This window comes from Aulonocara stuartgranti (assembly GCF_965226115.1).
Source record: "Aulonocara stuartgranti genome assembly, chromosome: 5".
In the NCBI taxonomy this organism is placed as follows: Eukaryota; Metazoa; Chordata; class Actinopteri; order Cichliformes; family Cichlidae; genus Aulonocara; species Aulonocara stuartgranti.
Window position 1 is genome coordinate 22,082,753 of NC_138943.1, and position 19,361 is coordinate 22,102,113.

The 19,361-nt window shown below is 40.9% G+C and overlaps 1 protein-coding gene across 2 annotated transcripts; it reads right to left on the bottom strand.

Moving 5' to 3' along the window:
* Positions 1–145: 145 nt before the first annotated feature.
* LOC309706200 (receptor tyrosine-protein kinase erbB-3-like) lies at positions 146–17,845 on the bottom strand. 2 transcript variants are annotated; one of them, XM_082532500.1, is made up of 29 exons: positions 17,462–17,845; positions 10,897–11,054; positions 10,348–10,534; positions 9,822–9,947; positions 8,718–8,783; positions 8,378–8,496; positions 8,124–8,265; positions 7,808–7,921; positions 7,591–7,714; positions 7,390–7,463; positions 7,171–7,261; positions 7,019–7,036; positions 5,905–6,116; positions 5,679–5,811; positions 5,103–5,196; positions 4,772–4,926; positions 4,639–4,692; positions 4,402–4,543; positions 4,207–4,320; positions 4,015–4,113; positions 3,597–3,782; positions 3,290–3,445; positions 3,029–3,104; positions 2,756–2,902; positions 2,307–2,404; positions 2,008–2,196; positions 1,752–1,820; positions 1,360–1,621; positions 146–1,196 (listed from the first exon to the last, which is right to left on the bottom strand). In XM_082532500.1, the coding sequence occupies exons 1-29, from the start codon at positions 17,547–17,549 to the stop codon at positions 448–450; spliced, it is 4,242 nt and encodes a 1,413-aa protein (XP_082388626.1). In that variant the 5' UTR covers positions 17,550–17,845; the 3' UTR covers positions 146–447. The 2 variants fall into 2 exon arrangements, with proteins under 2 accessions (XP_082388626.1, XP_082388627.1); XM_082532501.1 differs by lacking the exon at positions 7,019–7,036.
* Positions 17,846–19,361: the final 1,516 nt, after the last annotated feature.

Genomic DNA, 19,361 nt, shown 5'->3' on the forward strand with positions numbered 1-19,361 from the left:
ACCACTTGAGCAAATGTCTATAGCTCAGCCAAGGATATTTGTTAATCTGTAATTAGATGTGCGCCCTTTGACAGGTTGCACACTTTGCATCATTATACAGTTCACCAGCTCATTTAAAATAAAAATGTTGCAGTTCCATACCAAGTATTCAAAATATTTTTATTGAGTAAACATCTTTAAATGATTCTTCAAATGATATTGTCACAATTTCTTACCTGAAATCTCTTTATTTACAATGTAAACACAAAAATATAGCTTGTATCACATAATAAAAACAATTTTGATGTATAACAAAGGACAAAGCTGCAAAATAGTCACGTGTTGTTTGGGGGGGTTTGTACATTTTGTTACATGCTACATCTTTAACGTGGCTTTTGGTTGCTTTTCTCATTTCAGATCCTTCATGACTGTGTTTGAGAGGGAAGTCCATGAGATTTAAAATGTTCTTCATGTTGGCACAGCACTGGGCTTAAGAAACATCCTGCTGTGCCAGTATCCTGGGTTGTCGAAAGATCTGTCACCGACAGCAGGCTCCGTAACCCTGACTCCGGCCCGCATAGACTGGTGTTGCTCTCTGCGCCCCGCTGCCCCATTTTCCTCCCTCTGTAAGTTTTGATACACCACACCATCTCCGCCAGGTGGTGGGGCAGAAAAGCAGTCCATATCCTCGTATTCATCTGCCTCTGTCCCCTCTACATTCAGCTCTTTCTTGTCTTGAAGAGCCTGTCGTAGCTTTGGCTGCCTGTTTGTGTAATGATAGTTACCGTCCTCCACGTATTCATCCTCCTCCTCTTCCACCTTGCTGCTCATCCTCACAGGAGCTGGAGGAGGAGGAGGGTCACGTACTGGCGGACCTTCCAGCTTTTCACCGCCTCTGATGTCCATGTATTCATACTCAACTTCACTGGAACCCTGCTGCTCGGAGTCAGAGTTGTCCTTGCTCCTGGTGTAGCTTCCCCTGACCTCCACCGACACACCGGTGTCACATGAGGACGCTGTCACGTGTGATGACATTGAAGAGGTTCGCTTCTTGTTCGGCTTCAGCCACTGGCTGCCTTGCCTGAGTGATACAGGTGTTAAACACACCTGCTTGTTCATGTACTCGTATTCTTCATCATCTGGGTCGTCCAGGAGCTCTGATGAACGAGACTTTCCCATCCTCCCAGGAGCAGCTCGCGATGAGAAAAGCAACGTATCTGAAAGAAACAGATAACAGTAAAAAACAAAGACTAGCTAAACTGGGGCTATAAAGACAAAGTATTTTAAACAGCTGGCTTAGTACAGCTAATCTTCTAGGGCTGCTGCTCATTTCCAAGTGGTAACTGTTAGTGTGTTGTAAATTAACAATTATGGTATCACCTCTCTCCGGGCTCCCTCCAGGAAGCACATATCCGTTTTGATCTTCTTCTTCCATCTCTGGTGAGGGAGTCTCAGGTGGCCCGCCGGACATGCTGTCTCTCTGCGACACATAAGCGCTGTCCTCACGATGACGTCTTCTTTTCAGGCTCCCTGCTAAGGGGAAGTCCTCACCCATCTCCATCTCCATTCCAGTGCCGCAGCCTTCCGAGCTCTCGGACACAGTACGGGCAGAATTTAGCCGAGAGCGTGACTGCCACATCGCCTACCCAACAAAACACAATCAGAACTCTATTGGCAAACTGGTAACAGCAGAAATCTTCAGTGGACTCGTTCTGGTCATGTGTATAAACACTACGAATTGGTTTAACAAAACAAAAGTCTCTTTTATCTACCTGTGTATGGTTGTCAACACCTGAGGTCATGGGCAGGTATCCAGTTCCGCTGGATGAATTAAGAATCACCTGTTATAAGAAAAGAGACAGTAAATGGATGATATCACACACACATACACACACACACATGCACATTCATTAAACACTTGAAGAAAAAAAAAATCGTGCATTGGGGAAATTTTGAGATTCAGTATCTTGCCCAGGAATATGATTTCTAAAGTTGACACTAAGTTAAGAGGAAAGTGGTATGCCCTACTTTGGGAGTGTCCATCCTAGAGTAACGATTGAGACTTTTTGCCATGTAGTAGTTGGCTGGAGACAAGTCATCTTCTTTCTCATCTGCCAACGGGTCCTCAAGGTTGACATCTACATCATCCAAGTCATCCAGGTCTGCACTTCGTTGGATGGGTTCATCTGGGGATGAGTCCTGTTGGCTACAGTCCTCCTGGCCAAACAAGGCAAATCATATATATATATATATATATATCACATAGCAAACTACACATAGCTTTAACTGAAGCGCCACTTTACTGTACTGTGATGAAACTGTCTTACTTTGATCACCAAGTAGCGAGGTGGGTCTCTGGCCATTCTGGTAAATTCACTCGCCAGCTCCTTGAATGTTGGACGGACATTCTCATCAATCATCCAACCTGGAGAGTCATGAAAGGGCATCGGAACCAATTACAAAATGAAGAATTGACAGCCTACTTAATACTCGGCGGCTTTCAGTCAATTTCATATTTATTTTAATGTCTGTCAGGTTAAAATGTGCAAATTAGTTTTAACATTTTATTCATATGTCACGCCTAATGGACGTGGCAGATAAAAAATCAGAGGTTTATGAACCAAATCATCTTCTGAGCTCCATGAATTTATACTAAACTTAATGGCACACAGACATTTCAGTCCAGCATATTTTTTTTGCAATCCCTCAGTCCACGCCACTGGTATTTGCACTACTGGCTGCACATGAAAATGAGAAATACTAGTGAGGTACTCACACTTAACCATGACCATATAGACATCTATGGTGCAAATTTGAGGCTGGGGCAAACGCTCGCCCTTTTCCAGCAGATCGGGAACCTCCTGTGGTCGCATCGTTGAATACGGCTCTGCTCCATAAGACATCATTTCCCATATTGTCACACCTAAAGCAGGGTGAAGAATTTAGTGTGGCCTGCATTTACACTTCTCCTATACTGACTCCGAAATTTGCGTACTTTAATACGTGAGTATGAAACAATCTGGCGCTGGTAAAGCGCTTTAAAACTCACCATAACTCCAAACATCGCTCTGATGAGTGTATCTGCGGAACAAGATGCTCTCCAGGGCCATCCACCTGATTGGTGTCTAAGATTGTGAACAGAAAAGTTCTCTCTTGGTTACTTGAGTAAAAACAGCAGAACAAGCAGTCAAGTCTTTGAAAGAAAACAGCATAATGTTTTAAGGTGTGCAAGGTATTTAACACTGTTTAAAGAAGTGTGACCAGATGTCACGTTTTCTGCTAAGAAACAAAAACAAAAAAGAAAACAGACCTTGGGCTCGTTGCAATAGTACTTCTTGTCATCAGAGTAGAGCAGGTCTGCAATGCCATAGTCTGAAACCTGGGCAGTGAAATTATCATTCAGGAGTACATTTCTGGCAGCCAGATTCCTGTGAACCATCCTGTTCTCTTCCAGGTAATTCATACCCTGACAGGAGAGAGCAACAATGGTGGTGAAGTACTTGGAGGAATAAACCAAACTGTGTGTATATATATATATATATATATATATATATATATATATATATATATAAATAAAAGTTTGACATCAAACAAAAAATATTAAGCATCTTCCATACCTTTGCAATTTGAACACACCAGTTGAGCAGCCTCTGTGGGCTGAGCTTGCCCTTATTTTTCTTTACATGTGCCAGCAGCGAGCCTTGCCTGTTGAGCGGGATAACAAGTTGCAGGCTGTCACCGGGACAGATACCCAGGGTCCTGACAACGTTAATGTGGTTCAGACTTGCCATCGTCCTCATGTGCTGTAGCAACCGAATAAGTAGATCATTAGTGATTTAATTTAGTGTCAACAATCACCAAGATTTATGGTATTAAAGGAGGTGCTCCACAACAAAAAAATCTGTATAATCCATACTTTCAGTGTCAAATGCTCATCGCCTAGAAGCCTGGCATGTGGTTCTGCATAGGCAGTGAGTGATTGGTTCTGAAAATATATCTCTTTAGCACATTTCTTCTTTTTGTTATGTTTCTTACATCGGTCACTCCAGAGAATTTCCGACGACCACTGCGGTCATCAATCGTCTTAATGGCCACAGGAAGCTTCACTGTGTCGCCTTCAGGAATCCAAACACCCTGTGAGGTGCAGAGAGACAGATTCATAATTTGTTAAATAGAAAGTAAAATGCACAAGAGGAGCATTTTATAGGAGTCTGTCTTTTCAAGTACCTTATGGACTGATCCAAACACTCCATTACCCAGGAGCCTGATCTTACGCAGCTCTGTAGGTTTAAGGGTCCGAGCTTCATATTTTGTCCCTTTATCTTCCAGGGGCTCAAAACTCTGCAGGCACACAGGGGCATGAATTATGACAAACCCAAAACAAGCACAGCGGCACAGTAACACTCGAATACAGATACTGACTTCGCTATTCATCATGTATCTTCTCATGGCGCGCTTGCGACGAATAGCGAGACTTCGGCGGTAGAGAATACTTAGCACGAAAATGGAGAAGGAAGCAAAGATGAGGGCAATCACTCCCAGTACGATAGCCGTGGTCATTTGCCTAAAGGCAGAGGAGAAAAGGGGCACAGTGTCAGCTCTTAATACTTGAATGTCAAAATTACATACAGCATATATCAGAATGAGAGGAGAACTTACCCTGAAATGTACCTAGATGATATTGTACAGTCCCCGATTCCTGGACCGGTGCACCTAAAAACAATAAACACAGGGGATCAGTTTAAAGAAGCAAATTGTGTGTGTCTAACTACATCATTCCACTTGTACTTACCTCTGGGTACAGTTGTTGTGGCAAGGTTTACAGTTGCCCTCCTTGTCTGGATATTTAAAGATGGTTCCCTCCTGCCCCATAACACCCTCAGGACACATGGAGACACAGTGTGGGCCATCTTTCAGGCTGGCACAAGCTAGACATTTATTTGCTCCCTGCAGACAAAAAAAAAAGGGTGAATAAAAGCAGAAAGGTTTTTGCAAGAGTTGAAGGCGAGTGGCATTATGGTGGACAGCCATTTTTGTAAGGCCGCTAGGTGGCAGCAGAAGCCTTATGCCAGTTCTTTTCTTTTCTTTTTTTTTTCCTTCTAGAAGTTTTATGTCAAACATACCGGGCCTGTGCACGTCTCCTTCCCCTCCTGGACCTTACACTCAGGGTGACAGGGCAGACACTCCCCTGACTTAGTAGCAAACTCCCTCTGCTTCCTGCAATCGAGGCATAAACCCAGTTTCTATTCAAGTTCAAAGACTTACAGCAGACATTAGTCACATCTTAGGGCCAATGCTCAGGATTTTCCTTAACAATGTATAGACCTATACACAGTAATCACTCTTAGTCTTCACTTATAACACACTAGAAGTGGGCAGCAATGCATTTGAATCAGTCATTCGATTTGTCTCCCCTGTTGATTTGTGCACAGAGAGCACGGTGGATACGATTAAGCATGTACTTTATCTGTATTTGCACATAATCCAGCAATGTGGCACTTCAAACAGGGTGTGAGTATTTGTGCTTTAAAATGTAAATTCTGTTTAAAACTATCAGAAAATATCAATTCTCTAAATCACTGCTTGTTTCTTTAATACCACTCCTTCTTGTCATTCACTCTCTAACAGCCTGCATACATGTTACACCGTTAAAGCTTTATATTAATAATCGCTTTATACGTCATTTTGTGAATACTGACCCAGTTAAGAACATGCAGTCTGGTACACAGGTTCCTCCCCTGCTGTATTTCTTACAGCTGACACACTGGTCTGGGCCCGGACCCCAGCAGCCATCAGAGGAGCACAGCGGGTGACACACATGCTTCTCTTTAACTAAGGACGCAACCAAAACAGAAACGATGTTATGAGCAGAGCCATTGTTCACAATCACGTCTTGCAAGTTTTAAATGGTCCGTCCCCACTCACCACATTCATCCTTCTTTTGGTTGTCGGTGACGTCTAAGAGCTTTGAACGTTTCTGTGGACGGGAGCCTAAAAGCCGTGTCCAGTTGACAGTATCATGATAGCAGAGATTCTTGTTTCCTTTAATGTACACGGCACCATCATTTATGTTTTGCAGCGAGCGCAACCCCAGCGAGGTCAGAGAATTGATCTTAACCACCATGAGTGCATAGCTCCTGTAGAACAGCAGGAAGTAAATAAAGGTCAGAAAGTGGATGAAAATGTTCCAATTTTGTTTAAAATACCACAAAATCAAAGTGAATATTGAAAGCCATATTTCTTTTAGGTTTAGCAGTTTTCAAGAACATGATGTCAGACATTATTTTTTAAGGTTTACAAACACAATTAATGCACTTTAGCTGTATTTGCACAAAATCCAGCAGTGTGGCACTTTGTGTTTCTTGTTGTTCTTACTGATCACATTTAATGATGTAATATAATCTTTCACAGTGTGTTTTCTTTGAGAAGTTTGTCACCATCTATTCATTTTGATACCTTTTAGACACAATATGAATTCAGTGATTCGGTGTCTGAATGTCATGTTTTTCAAATTGCATAACCCGTATACTTAAAAAGACAAACAGCCAACAAACATATTCATGTTTAATCTTCAGTATTTTCATGCATCATGTAGTATGTAGTATGGAAATACTACAACAAAACTGATACTGCGGTATCAATTTTGTAGAATCTACTTTGGTAAATTCTTTAGTTATATGTGAACTCATTAAAGCTGAGAAGGCGGTTTGTTTTTAATGCTTTAGTGCTTTTGGTTTCAGACGGGATTTAAACCTAGGTAAAAGTACTCTGATGTACCCCATCTTGCTTTCCTCTCATTTACTGAAGCTTGAGACCAGCCTGAAAAGAGCTTTTTCTTTGTCAAATTGATGTCAAAAACATGCTGCCTCTCCCAGCTTTAAAAAGTTGTGCCCACGGCCGGCTTAACCAAACAATCCCAGTGCTGAATTACCCCTGAAAAAATCATACTGAAAAATACCAACACCACGGATTCGGACAGAACATTTGTAGGCTCTAAGAGGAGATAGAGAGATGTGAGCATGTGAAATCTTTACTGTACCTTTTACTAACCACTCCTCTAAACAGGATAACAAGATAGGATAAAAATTAGAAATAACAAAGAAAAAAAAACAAAATTACTTTTATATTCCAGCAAATACTCTGTCTGCATAACAATGCAGAAAAGACAAAAACAAAAAAACTGTTTCTCACTTGTAAAGTTTTCTTCCCTGAATTGTTTGGAGGTTGGAGAAGACTGACAGGTCAGACATGCTTGCAGGCCACGACTGGATGTTGAGGAAGTCTGAAAACAGAGAGATTGTTTTTCAGAAGCCTCAACCAGACTGCAAATGGCATTAAATAACATAAAAAGATAAAAGCAGTCTAAGTGACAGTCTAAAAAAAAAGCACAACCCCACAACATACACACACCTGTAATCTCCTCCACCGTGTTGAAGATTTTCAGTTTTTCTGGATCAAGGGGTGGTACCTTGTTGTAGGCATCACTGAGCCAAAATGAAATAAGTAAGTAAAAGGAAAAGCATGTTGCAAAAACGTCAAAAAAGTGCAGGTTGATCTAGAGAATATTTTTTTAAATCTTTGCTGCGTTTTATGAAAGAAAGTTTTTTTTACCCTTCTATTCCCGTCACCAGGAAGTTAAGACTTCCCTGGATCTTAGTGCAGTTTATGAAACTTTCTATGTTGCGAGCATCGACCGTTTCGCTGTTTGAATCAGTCCAGCTTGTGCCATGGCAAACTGGGAAAAAAAAAGATGAGAAGGAAACAGTTAATAACAGCAAAGCTGTAAGGTATCTGTAGAGAGAGCTTGAGTTCGATCTGCATGAAATACCTTTAGGGCAGAGGCCTTTGCAGGGCTCACATGTTTTCACACCATTTTTCTCCACTTCCATTTTATTAGATGGGCAGTTGCTCACACATGAACTGCCATCCACCACAAAGATTTCTATTAAAAAAACAGAAAACGCATGAGAATAAATGCATAAATGATCGTCAGTGACTGCGTTACGCCTTCAGTAAACACTGTGAAGAAAGCTGAACAGCGCAGTCATAACAATGATTAAAAATATGTAAAAACAGCAATCTTACAGGAAGAAACTATGTATAAATTCTGAGTTTATGTGAATATTGTCATGTGTGGGACTCACTGGGGCATTGGGTCACACAAATAGAGCCGTACTGGTACTTGGCATTGGGGTTGGGCTCCATTCTATATGTAAGCCTGTTGTAGATCACAGTTTGTGGGCACTGAGGCACGCAGGAGCCCGAGTTGTTGAAGTTCCTGCAGGCCTGCAAAATGCAATTTATAACAGAGGAACGTTTTATTTTTACATCTGCGTTTTCTGTACTGCAACATGTGAAAATATCTTCTCATTAAAGCCTGTGGAAGACTTGGACTCACAAAGCAGTCTGTATCCTTGGGCCCAGTGCAACCTCCAGCACACTCAACGTGGCAGCACTCGCTCGGGTTTCTACCAAAGCAGCGGCCACTACACTGAGGGGCGCACACGGTCTTTGTCACTGTAAGAGAGTCGACGCTTGTAAAAACCTGGCGTGAAACTAAAACTGTACCGTAGATGCATATTAAACTTTTAACTTTGAAGTTACGTATATTATTAACAATGTGCAATGTAAATGAACAACTCTGGCAGCAGCCATGATTCATGTGTGAGACATCTCACAAGGTAACCAGTGCGTGGAAAATCAAGACATTAAAGATAAAGGTGCTTGATATGACTCACAGATCTGGCATGTGTCATTTCCTGGACCCCAGCATGGCACGTCTCCACAGGCTTTGTGACAAGGCTCTGAGATTAAAAAAAAAAACTCTCATTAGTTTCCGCATTTTAATACAAAACCAGAACAAAAGTCTTAAATTAAAGGAAAAGTTCAGATTTTGTTTTTTGTTTTAAATCCAAAGTTCAGCAGAAGAAAAAAATGAAACCTCTACAAGTTACAAGATGCAACTTGCAGCGCTGAAAAATGAAGCCTGCAGTTCCTCTAATGGCCAGTTGAGGGTGAATCCAAGTGCGAGTTAACTCCAATAAGACGTTTCGCCAGTGTAAACATGTTTACAGACTTAAACAAAAAATGGTTTCTGTCTTTAGAACTAATTTGACCTTCTGTGCTTATTTTTTTTTAATGACTCACATGTTTAAATTGTTTTAAGGCTTTGAAGTTTGAGACCAGGGGCTGCTAGACCACCACGTGTCTGCTAGGTGTCACCTCAGATGGTCCACTTTACCATGTTTGTCGTGTTTGCACCTTTTAAGGAGGTTTTTTGGTGTTTTCTGTGTGGTTAATTGCATCATTTTGTGGAGTGAAATTCTACTATTTTATTTGTATGTTAGTACAATTAGCAGGTATTTGTGTCTGTGTAATGCAATGCATCAGTCTATGGATGCACATTAACATTAAGCTTGCTAGTATTAGCTTAAGATTCCAACCTGTCGGCTAAAACGGATTCACTTCTGGCTCCTAAAAACAAGACGCAGACTGTCTAATGCTTTCACAAACCAGCGGATGAAGTCGTGGTGACTACATCCATCTATTATATGCACTCCAAAGAGTGGATCTTTTTAAGTTACCTATGTTTTTTGCTCCAATTTTCCTCGACAGTGATTTCTCCTCCTTTCACTGAGATTTGGCCGAGAGGCAGTAACACAGAAAGGGAAATAAGCACTGAAAAGACTGGAAAAACAGCTACCTCTTTCAGTTTAAAGTTCCATGTTTACCTTTGCTGAATTTCTGTTGAACTGTTTTATAGTGAAACGGAAATCTGAACCGATCCTTAAACATACCTGGTGCTCATATTTATGTGTGTAGTTACAACCCAGTGCACTCACTTTCAGGCCCATTGTCCTCTATCACAATTTGGGCTGTTCCATCCTTCACTATGTCCAGCCAGTTCACCTGCGGGGCGTAGCTCAGATACTTATTCCGGATGATCTTCACTCCTCCCCTGAGGATCTCTGTAGAAGGTACACATAGGTGTAAATGGGGCAGTACAATTAGGAAAGCAAGCCCGAACAGGCCTGTGACTCATCCTAACAAACTCTGCCATTCTCTGTTTACTACACAGCAAACGTATCATGTGCTGGAGCTCATGTTACACTGGCAGTTGAGCGGTTGAGCACATGGTACATTCCAGGGACTTCATATCACTCCTACACACACAAGCACACACACGGGCACAAACACACACACTGCTGCGTTTCAACAACCGGTATTCTAAAGGTGTGGCTGAACTGTGTAGGTGTGGGAGCTCCAACAGTAAGAGTGCCACATCCAACTTGACCTCTTATCTGCTCCAATCCAGCCTCCCACATGTTAAACACACTCTATACATCAAATGAGTGACTCTCTGTGTACCTGTGAGGTGAGTCAGGCCCAGTTCTTGAAGGCCATGCTCCCCATCCCTCTGATAGTTGACCATGACAGCCAAGGCATACTGGTCCTCATACAGTGTGCTGCCTCTGATGATGCGCAGGTGGTGCAGTGGGAGGCGGCTGAACTCATTGATAGCAAAAAGGATGTACCCTGTCACCTCCTTGATAGACTGCAAGGCAAAAGAAAAGAACAAGGAAGAGAAAAATGCAGTTTGTCAATTCTTCTGCTCAATCAAATTGTTATCAGGGTCACAAATCAGCAGGGGCGTGTTTGCTTACTGAGTTAGTCACTGACTTCAGTGGCATGACTAGCACAAAAGGAGTGGGGGCATAAATGAGCTCATTCTGGATTTGAGACAAAATCCATTACAGAGAGCGATCAAACAGAACAAGTGTTGACCCTCTGTGTTCTCCTGGGCGAATGAAAATGGTTGATTCACATACTTACTCATCTTGTCAGTGACACAATTTGCAGTGAAAGCGGTAGTCAAACTCTCTCTTGGTTTGTTGTTTGTAATGTTTGCAACCTCACCTCCAGAAAGCTGAAGTCTCTGGTGTGGTCCATCATGGTGATCTCGAGGTTGCCCATCACAATGTCGCAGTTATTGTACCTCGTCTTCATCAAGTTGTACTGGATCTCTGAATTCCCAGTCGTGCTCAGAAAGTTCTTGGTGCCGTCACAAACGGTCACTGTGAAAAGCAAAGGTTCTTAGATTTAAAAAAAAAGTTTTTTCAGAAAAACATGTGTCCTCATTTCAAATAACCGGAAGAGTTGGGAATGACAGTAAACGCTGTAATGATTCATTAATCATCTGATTTTTAAAAGGCTATCCACGTCAGTATACAGCGAGCCATTTCCCACAACCTCCAGCACACTGCGTTACCTAGTTTATCATGTTCAGTTTTAACAGTTTAATTAATGAGCTAAAAATAAACACTTTCCATTCACGTTAGCACAGCAGAGAGATGTTCTGTCAATTAAAGAAACATATTTAGAAATGTGGCTGTTTGTGTGGCTGTGGAGATCACTCGGGGTGGCTTTGGCTGTCTCCTCACTGTGTTGGTGTGTTTGACTCTAGCCTATAGGTTTACATAGCTAACTGGTGTGTGTATGTGTCAATGAGTTTCAGGTGAAATTGTTCGATACATTACTTTTTTTGGGTAATGACCTCAACACTGGTTACAGTCTTAAAATAAGCCCAAAAAACTGACTTATGAAACCGTAGTGCCGGCGCTGCGTGCCACTACCTTCAGATAGACCAAACTGGCTCCTATCAGAAAAGAAAGTGGAAGTCTTTAGTTTGACAAACAGACGCCACACAGCTACTTGGTGGGAACTTTTTTTTATATCTATATCTATGCATCTGTCCACATTTTTTCTGACTTGATTTTAAAGAAGTTTCAGACCTGTTTTTAAACTATAAACAAACCCGCAGAGGCCATCCATCCATGTTTAATTTATAAAACACGTCAAATGTATGCTTACTTTTAACAGGATAAACTTTAATTAGTTAACACAAAGCAGTGGTTGTTGGATCTTCTAATAAGACTCATGAGAAATTATATATGATTGAAATTATACTCTTTGTATTTTTCAACATTTCGGGTTAATTTCATGCCTTACAATATATATAAATATAAACAAATGTGTCTGTGTTTAAGAAAAACAAAACAAAACCCCAATAAGCATTCTAAGTGATCCCAAACTCAGGAGCAGTACTCTACATTTCATTCACCGTGTGAATATATTATTGTCCTGAGTACATTATTTACTCAGTTGAGATAAAGTGGGTAAAACTGCTAAACATCACTGGTGATTGAGCAATTATATCACAACACAAATAATCCCACAGAGGTTCTAATGAATCATTAATGAGTCAACAGCATAATTCCTTACAAAGTGTGCTTTATGCCACTTACTACACACCACTGTGTTTGGTGTGCTCAATATGAATAAATGTACTGTAACAGTTTGAAACGAGCTAAGGATTGTGCAGAGCATGCCCTTCTTTCCAATAAAAATACAAAGCCTTGTTTATGGTCTGTGGGACTTTAGCCATTCAGCATCACTCGAAGGCTGCTTTGCTATTCAAATGTTAGACGGGAGAGAAGCTGCTGAGAGAAAATGGAAGAACGGGAACACGGACGGTGAACAGAGTGTGGCTACTGATGTGAAACTCATAGAAAAGCAATACTTTGCACAGAAATATGCTTATGTATGATATGTCAGCTTTATGCACATCCAACTTACAGTTAGATCATACAATTATCTTTTAAACAACAGAGTGCTTCCAGTAACTTGGTTTGCTTTCCTACAACCTGATCCAACACCTTTGGGATGACCTGTAAGCCCAGCTTTAATAACTAACAGCACTCCCTATTACCTTCACTACATCTTGTGTGGTTGAAAGATGAGAAATTGCGCTACAACAATGATGTAAAATCTCATTAAAAAAAACTTTAAAAGGAATGCCCACATGCTCATGGTCTCAATGTATCAATCACATGCATTTCCTGCCAGTTAAGCCATTTTAGATCAAGAGAGAGGATTTTTGCCTCTTGGATTAAGTGATACTTAATAAAGTCAGACACCTGTTATTTTTAGGATGAAAAAAAAGCAGCCTTTGTGATCCCGGGGCAAGCTTGAAAGTCTTTGTAGGATACATTTACTTACAGTTTATGCCAAATTAACTATCAGCAGTTCGTGCTTGCAGCGTACTGGATATATGGACGACTATCCCAGGATTACTTTGTACTGAAACAAATTTACAGTAAAAGCAGAACAACAGGATCAACAAGGGCATAAAAAGACTAATGATTATTAACCTCACAGCAAAGGAACGCTGCGCAGGTCAAAGTGTGTGTGTGCGTGTGTACTTGTGTGATACAATGTTGCAAAAAGCATGTCATAAAGTCCCGATAAGGATTACTTTACTGTGTTTTTGAGAACACCATCTTCAAAAAAAACCCTAGCTCTGTACTAAAAATATGAAACGACTCAAATCAGAAAAATACGCTGCATGATGTTTAGCCATCATGTGTGCGTTTGCTTTTAACAGTTATTTTTAGATATCCTGCTCAGAAGCTCCTGTCACCAGTGCAATATAACAGAAACGACGAGTATTTGTTTATCCTGCTTTCCAGAAAATGATGTCTTACTCATAACACCTGCAAACTGTCCAGGACAGTTCACCGCCGTTCTAGGATGACAGCAGAAGCAGCATCTCGTGCTCAGCTTAAACACATAATGGTGAAGTGACATGAAACTCTGCAGATATTAGACATAAAGATGTGATTGCTCACCGTGCAGTCACACTTAGCTTGTGCAAACAGTTGTAAAATGTTCTCTTGGGCTCATGAGGAGCTTTGTTAAGTCTTGGAGAATAGCCCTGATTATGTGATCAGGGTTTACTCGGCTTGGACTGACAAAACACTTTAACAGGAAGCCTATGTTTCAAATTGGGGGTGAGAGTGAAGTTCACAAAAATAAAATCTGTGAAGGTTTACATCACCATTATCTGCTGTCATCCCAGTAATGTGGAGGTTAACTGGCCTTGACAATTTAGCAGTCACACAGCAGATTTGAAAGTGTGGGAAAGTTGGAAGTTTTCACACATTAGTCTAGGATTAAAGTTGTAGTTCTGTGGTTATCATGTGAAGATAATGCCAAACAAAAGTCTATAAGTCTATATTTTGCAACAAGTGAAAAAAAACTGTTCTACTTTTATTTCCTCTTGAGGCCTTTCCTTTTCATATTTTGCTTTGCTTTACTTTTGCTAATTAAAATCCAAATAATTGAAAGCTCACGCACAGCTCACAGGTCAAATTCTTTGTCTGCCCTACCCTGTGAGGTGCACAGTGCTATCAGTGGTTGACAATGTCTGAATTGCCTGTTGGGAAATACTTGCCAACACCTCTACACATAGTCCACAACCTTCTACCCAGTAACTTATATAGAGCATGCATAAGCACAGCCCTCTAGAAAGGGAAAAACCGGTGTGTACGCATGCAGGACTGTATGTGACAAAGTGTGTCTGTCATACAGGAGGTGCACAAAGTTGCAGCTGTGGGAGCTGAAAATCTCAACAAGCTGAGTGGGTTTTTCCTCTGTCAAAGGAGGACTTTCAGTGTTGGCAGATGGATGATGGAGAGAGAAAAAAAGAATGGAGTGGAGGGTTTAGAGTCAATGCACACACATTGACACACACGAACACAATGGCCCCATTTTGAAAGAGTGCAAAACAAGTGTCGTACTGTATCAAGATGTGCACCCAAACCTCTCTCTGTCCAAAGCCGACACTTTTTGTTTGTCACCCCAACTCTTTACAAACACTGAGGTATGTCAGCCTTCCTACTTAAATCCATCACTAACGAGCATGCACGAATTGTGAACTCACTTCAGCGTGTTGTCATTGTCCTGACAGGTAACCTAACACACGATGAAAACGCAGCACGGATCGGGTTTAGCTGTTATTTTCATTTGTCTGTTACCAAGGATTCAGTATTTGAAAAGAAAAGAGACAGCGAAAGAAAAGAATAGAGGGAGGAGGAGATAAACAAGCCTAATAAAAGCAGCTGAGACGATGAGGTAAACAGAAACTTGGCACAGGACGTACAGAGATTGCTGCATAACTCAGAAGTGAGCGTGCACACGCGTGCGCACGCGAACGCAAACACAGGCTCCTGAGCAACTCGCAAGGTATTGACTAGGCACAGATTGTGTGTAAATGAATTGGAAGACTCTTTACGTGCTCCACAAAGCATTGCTGAACACACCAAGACAGAGGGTTGCTTAACATCGCACTCTGGCAACAGGAGCAACAGCATATTTGCTTTTCGACACATCAGCTATTTGGTCAGGTCACACCTGCATGAGTGCAATTTTTAAAAGGTTCTAGTTTTTCTTTTTAAAAGACTTTTTTCCCCTCCTAATATTAAAGGAAACCCCCTCTCTGATACACCTGAGAGACTGTTTTGCAAAGGTTGTGATATTCAGAGTATAAAATTCCTTGTTTTTCTTCTTGGGAAAACAACTGCATCCAAAAATGCAAGTACTACAACTTGGCTGCAGCAGTACAGTTCACTTAGAGTGTGCTTTATGTAACGCTGTCTTTTAGGCTTTGTGCTCAAAGGAGTGTGTGAACAGCATTTCATTTGCTTTATTGTAGAAAGCGACTTTGATGTTTCATATAAAAAAGACACAAAGAAAGCAGCCAACAAACCACAGGCCAGTGTTATGATTAGTTTCTCTATTATTTAATATATTAATGACGGCATGTGTTTAATAACCAGGTCAAAAGGAATGAAGCTGTGCATTAGTGGTCCTCTTCAAGAGGTTTAGAGTCATTTCCCGCACTTTCATGAGTTGTTTTTTTTTGGGAAGTGGTGATGACTACACAGTAAGTCACGGAACAGCACCTGCCCAGCATTGTTTTTTTCAGACACTAAGAAAAGAGACACACCTGGAAATTCACCTGTAAAAGCTGGCAAAAGCAATAACACAAAGTCAAAGTTCACAGCGTTCCTTCAGGACTCAAATCAAAACTCAAACATATCAGAATGCTTAGTGGTGACAGAGTGCATTTGTAACAGATCTAAAGAGACCACTGCAGACCATTCAGATCATCTGATTAGGATCTCCTGACTGTACCATGCTCTTACTTTACAATCAGAGGTGATCATGTATTGAGGTTGTAGCTCCCAAACTCTGGAACAGCCTTCTACTAAAAAAAACTAATTTTTATAAGCCATTTTTCCCTTAATGTTTCCCCCAATATTCTGGGGCCATAGTTTTCATTGTGGCTGTCAAACATAAGGTCCGGGGATCAGAATCGACCTAGCGAAGACTGAAATCTGGCCCACTGGACAGCTTTAGAAAATGTAAGAGAGTGCACAGATTTTGATCTTTTAATTGTGTTTTCACAAGTTTTATGGCTTTTCCTATCAATTAAGACTGCCTACCTCCATGCCCGTCTATGCTACACCAAAGTTCCTGTTTTTGAACTATTAGTGAGTCCACTAGATTTACAAAACTTACTATATTTTATAAATGCAGGTCAGTCTGTGCATTTAACTTTTTTCTTTACACATTAATCACGTCGTTTCACTGATCGGGCCCACTTCAGAGCAAAGTGGGCCGTATGTGACCCGCGACGTAAACTGAGTCTGACATCGCTGGTTTAGGTCTTTTTGTGTGGGTGGAAGTTTATATGTTGTGTGTCCCTGTGGTTGAATATGTGGTTGAATATGTTGAAACGTGTACATCTTTAATGTGCAGCTTCTATAATTTCAAACTCTGAAGCACTTTGAAACTTTGTGTTTAGAAAAGTGCCACACAAATAAAGTTCTTTTTATTATCACTCAAGCACGGCAAACAACTAAAAGTTTCATGTATGTGAGCACTTTAAGTCTATGCTACCTTTACTTCCCATACACCTATATGACGTTTAATGCTTATGTGTTACTCTGAGAGCTGATCAATTGATTAATTATGTGGTAATAAAAGTGTAATTATTCTTGAAGAGAACATCTGTTGAAATTTTAGAATATAAATGATCAAACTATTAAACAGATGAGGGGAATAAAAACCCTGACAGATGATTCGCTAATGAAAATAATGACTAGTTGCCCTATATGAACCCACACATTAAGATGTGATCAGTTTCAGTGTGATGTCCCTTATAGATTAGGCTAAACTATGCCAAGAGCAAGCAGTAAACCAGCACTCGTGTTTTTTCTACTTCACACCACAAACTGTTGCCATCCATGTAAAGTTTGGGCACTTTTATTTTGCGATATTTTACTTAATAGCCACTGCAACTGCGGAACTATTAAAGAAATGCACATTTGGCTGTCAGTAAGGCAGAGAAGCTGGGCCACTCTGTCACAAACATGATAAAGCATATCGAGCCGTGGGAGAGGTGCAGGTGACTCACAGCAAACAAGTATGCAGAACAGGTTCTGCATATGAGGTCTGTGAGGACAGGTGATTACCTCTAACTAAGGTGGAAGTGAGAGGGGGTATTCATCGTTCCTCTCCCAGGCTAATGATAAAAATAAACGTGTGTGAATATGTGTGTGCGGGTGTTTATACCCACCTCCTTGAGTCTGAGCGCAGCAGAGCTGGAGTACACACGGCAGCAGGACGTAGAGCACCTGCTGCACCTTCTTCACAAGGACCTTCATTCTTATTCAAATCTCCAGGCTGGCGTCGAATCAAATAAACATCACCATCGTATTTATAGAGAAGAAATGTGTCCTTGAATCTTCCCAAATCCCCTCGTTGCTTCCGAGTCTGACCATTTAGACCACTACTCGGCTGTCGTTTTCTTAATCCTCTGCTTCAACTTGTTCTAGTCTTCACGAACAGGAGTACATCCAGTTAGAAAAACAAAACCAAACAAAACCAAACAAAACCTGTTTGTGTTTTCGCTACATTTGTCACAACCTTACTAGTCGACCGCTCGGGTTTGTGTGGAGAAGAGTCACTACATCGCGGTGATTGGAGCGCACCGCGGAGCCAATCAGTAGCGGGAGCGGCTGTTTTCCTCTAGCACTGATTTTTGTGGGCGGGAGCAACACACAATAGCATAAAAGAAAGCCAGTAGAAACATCGAAAACAACTTGAAAAATGCGTTCACACATTTGCTCCTATGTCCAGTTGGAAACTGTATTAAAAACGCGTGTTGCCTTCAGAAAACAGTTTCCCTCTCTGTACGTGAGGCCGATTGATCCACAGTTCTGTTGTCTACAGTTCAGTAATAATAATAATATTGGTGTGAATTAAAAATGACAATAAAATAGCAACAAATGTGTGCCACAATAGTGGTTCTGGGCCATTTTCTTCCTGCTGTTTGTCAACATGTGATGAATATTTCATGAAGACAACGTTTTTTGTTGATAGTGTGTGCGTGTATCTGTTATCATAATTTGTAAAGTGATTAAATGTAGCTAGACTTTGAGTGGGTAAATTCCCCAACATTATTCAGGCAAACAAGTTTGTGTTGTTGTTTTTATCATTCGTTAAATCACGTAAAATTCAGCCCTTCCGTCTTGTTTTCCTGCGCGTGTAAATAGCTTTATTATTACAGTCAGCGCATGCAAGTCACTCCCTCCCATTATATTCCTTTGCTACAGAAAACAACAAATGCTTAGATTGACGTCTTCAGTTTGTTCTCTGCTTCTTTGCATGTTCCACATATGATCTGATGGCATGTTTCTTACATCTGTTTTCTTGATAACAGGACTTTGACCTCCTCAAAGTCTGAAAATGTACGATTGCTTTTTTAAAATTTTTTATTGCTGCATCATATCATTGCTCCTGCGTGATTTTACAGTTGTACTTGGGACTCCTTGCAAAGTTTGTTAAATGCTTGTATAACAAAGGCAGTTCTTGAATAGTTTCAGTACAGGGGAGTAAGTCAAACTGCACGTTTAAACCAAACTAATGTGAGGTATTGTAACAAAAAACAAAAACATATCTGTTGTCATCTTGTTTATCTTCACACAAACACCGTGTACCAGTTACAGTGGATGAGCGAGCTGAACAGCTCTGTGGAAACTGGCTCTTCCTGAACCTCCAGTTCATGTCACGCACACACTGCCATACAAAATAACTTCAGTGGAAAACAAAGACTGACACACTGATTGCATAAATCTGATTGATGCAAGTTTGTTTTTTCTTCACATGTATAACCTCTCTCTCTCTCTCTCCCCCCCCCCCCCCCCCCTGCCTAAAGGTAAGAAGGAAACTCAAAAACAAATGGTTAATGTTTTACCAATGACAGGAATCATTATCAAAAGCATTTCTTTCCTTTTTCTCTTCACAGAAGCTGCCTGCTTAGGAACAGAAGTTCAGAGAAACATTAAAAGACTTTAACATCTTTAATGGAACTTGATGCTCAAATTAACACTCTACTCTCAGGCTGTTTTACCAAAGAAAAATCTCACAGAAAGCTACTGAAGTGTAACTGAAGTATGTTGGTGCTTCAGGGCAAA

Coding starts and splice junctions, on each gene's coding strand:
- LOC309706200 (XM_082532500.1), bottom strand. CDS start 17,549: ATGAAGGTCCTTGTGAAGAAGGTGCAGCAGGTGCTCTACGTCCTGCTG. Junction 11,055..17,461: donor CTGCGCTCAGACTCAAGGAG/GTGGGTATAAAC, acceptor TGCTTTTCACAG/TGACCGTTTGTGACGGCACC. Junction 8,784..9,821: donor AGAGGACAATGGGCCTGAAA/GTGAGTGCACTG, acceptor TTTTAATCTCAG/AGCCTTGTCACAAAGCCTGT.